Source organism: Salvelinus sp. IW2-2015, linkage group LG6.1 (assembly GCF_002910315.2).
Source record: "Salvelinus sp. IW2-2015 linkage group LG6.1, ASM291031v2, whole genome shotgun sequence".
In the NCBI taxonomy this organism is placed as follows: Eukaryota; Metazoa; Chordata; class Actinopteri; order Salmoniformes; family Salmonidae; genus Salvelinus; species Salvelinus sp. IW2-2015.
This window is the reverse complement of record NC_036845.1, coordinates 958766-959345: the sequence shown is the minus strand read 5'-3', so window position 1 is coordinate 959345 and position 580 is coordinate 958766. Positions and strand designations below refer to the sequence as shown.

The following is a 580-nucleotide window of genomic DNA, read 5'->3' as shown; positions in this document are numbered from 1 at the left end:
ACATTCCCATCATCTTGAATATGATTTTATACCATTTAGCTACTATGGTAACCAGAATGTAAATACTCCGCTGTATATTGTCATTGTAGTGTTGTATGTAATCAAATATGCAAAATTCAACCACATAGTGTATCTGTACAAAGCAATGTATTATGTGACCATGAGATTTTCTATATTTGCGGACCGGTGTGTGTTGCTGAATGAGGTGTGCGTGAGTGAGGGGGTGTGTGTGTGTTGCAGTGTGTGTGAAGTCCAGACATGGTAAAGCTGGAGCTAGATCAGGTGGTAATGAGGAGGATGAGGGAGGATGACATCGAGACTGTCAAAGCTATCATCAAGGTGTGTGTTTTATCCTTAAAGTTATGCACACCCACCCACACACACACTTCAAGCCTGAGTTATGCTCTGTCTCTACACTCTCAGGTGCTCCAGAACCTTTTTTTGTAAGAGTACTTTTTCAGGTTATCACTCAAACTCACCTTTCTCTCTCTGTCCCTATCCCTTACGTCCCCCCTCTCTTTCTCGCTCTGTCCCTATCCCTTACGTCCCCCTCTCTTTCTCTCTCTGTCCCTATCCCTTA

General features: G+C 43.3%; 1 protein-coding gene across 1 annotated transcript in view; it reads left to right on the top strand.

Moving 5' to 3' along the window:
* The first annotated feature begins 258 nt into the window (after nucleotides 1-258).
* Nucleotides 259-580, top strand: part of LOC112081092 (single-stranded DNA cytosine deaminase-like) — a 1562-nt gene continuing 1240 nt past the window's right edge. Inside the window, exon 1 of the mRNA XM_024147108.2 lies at nucleotides 259-339. Within this exon, the coding sequence (XP_024002876.1) occupies nucleotides 259-339 (81 nt within the window). The remainder of the gene's footprint in view (nucleotides 340-580) is intronic.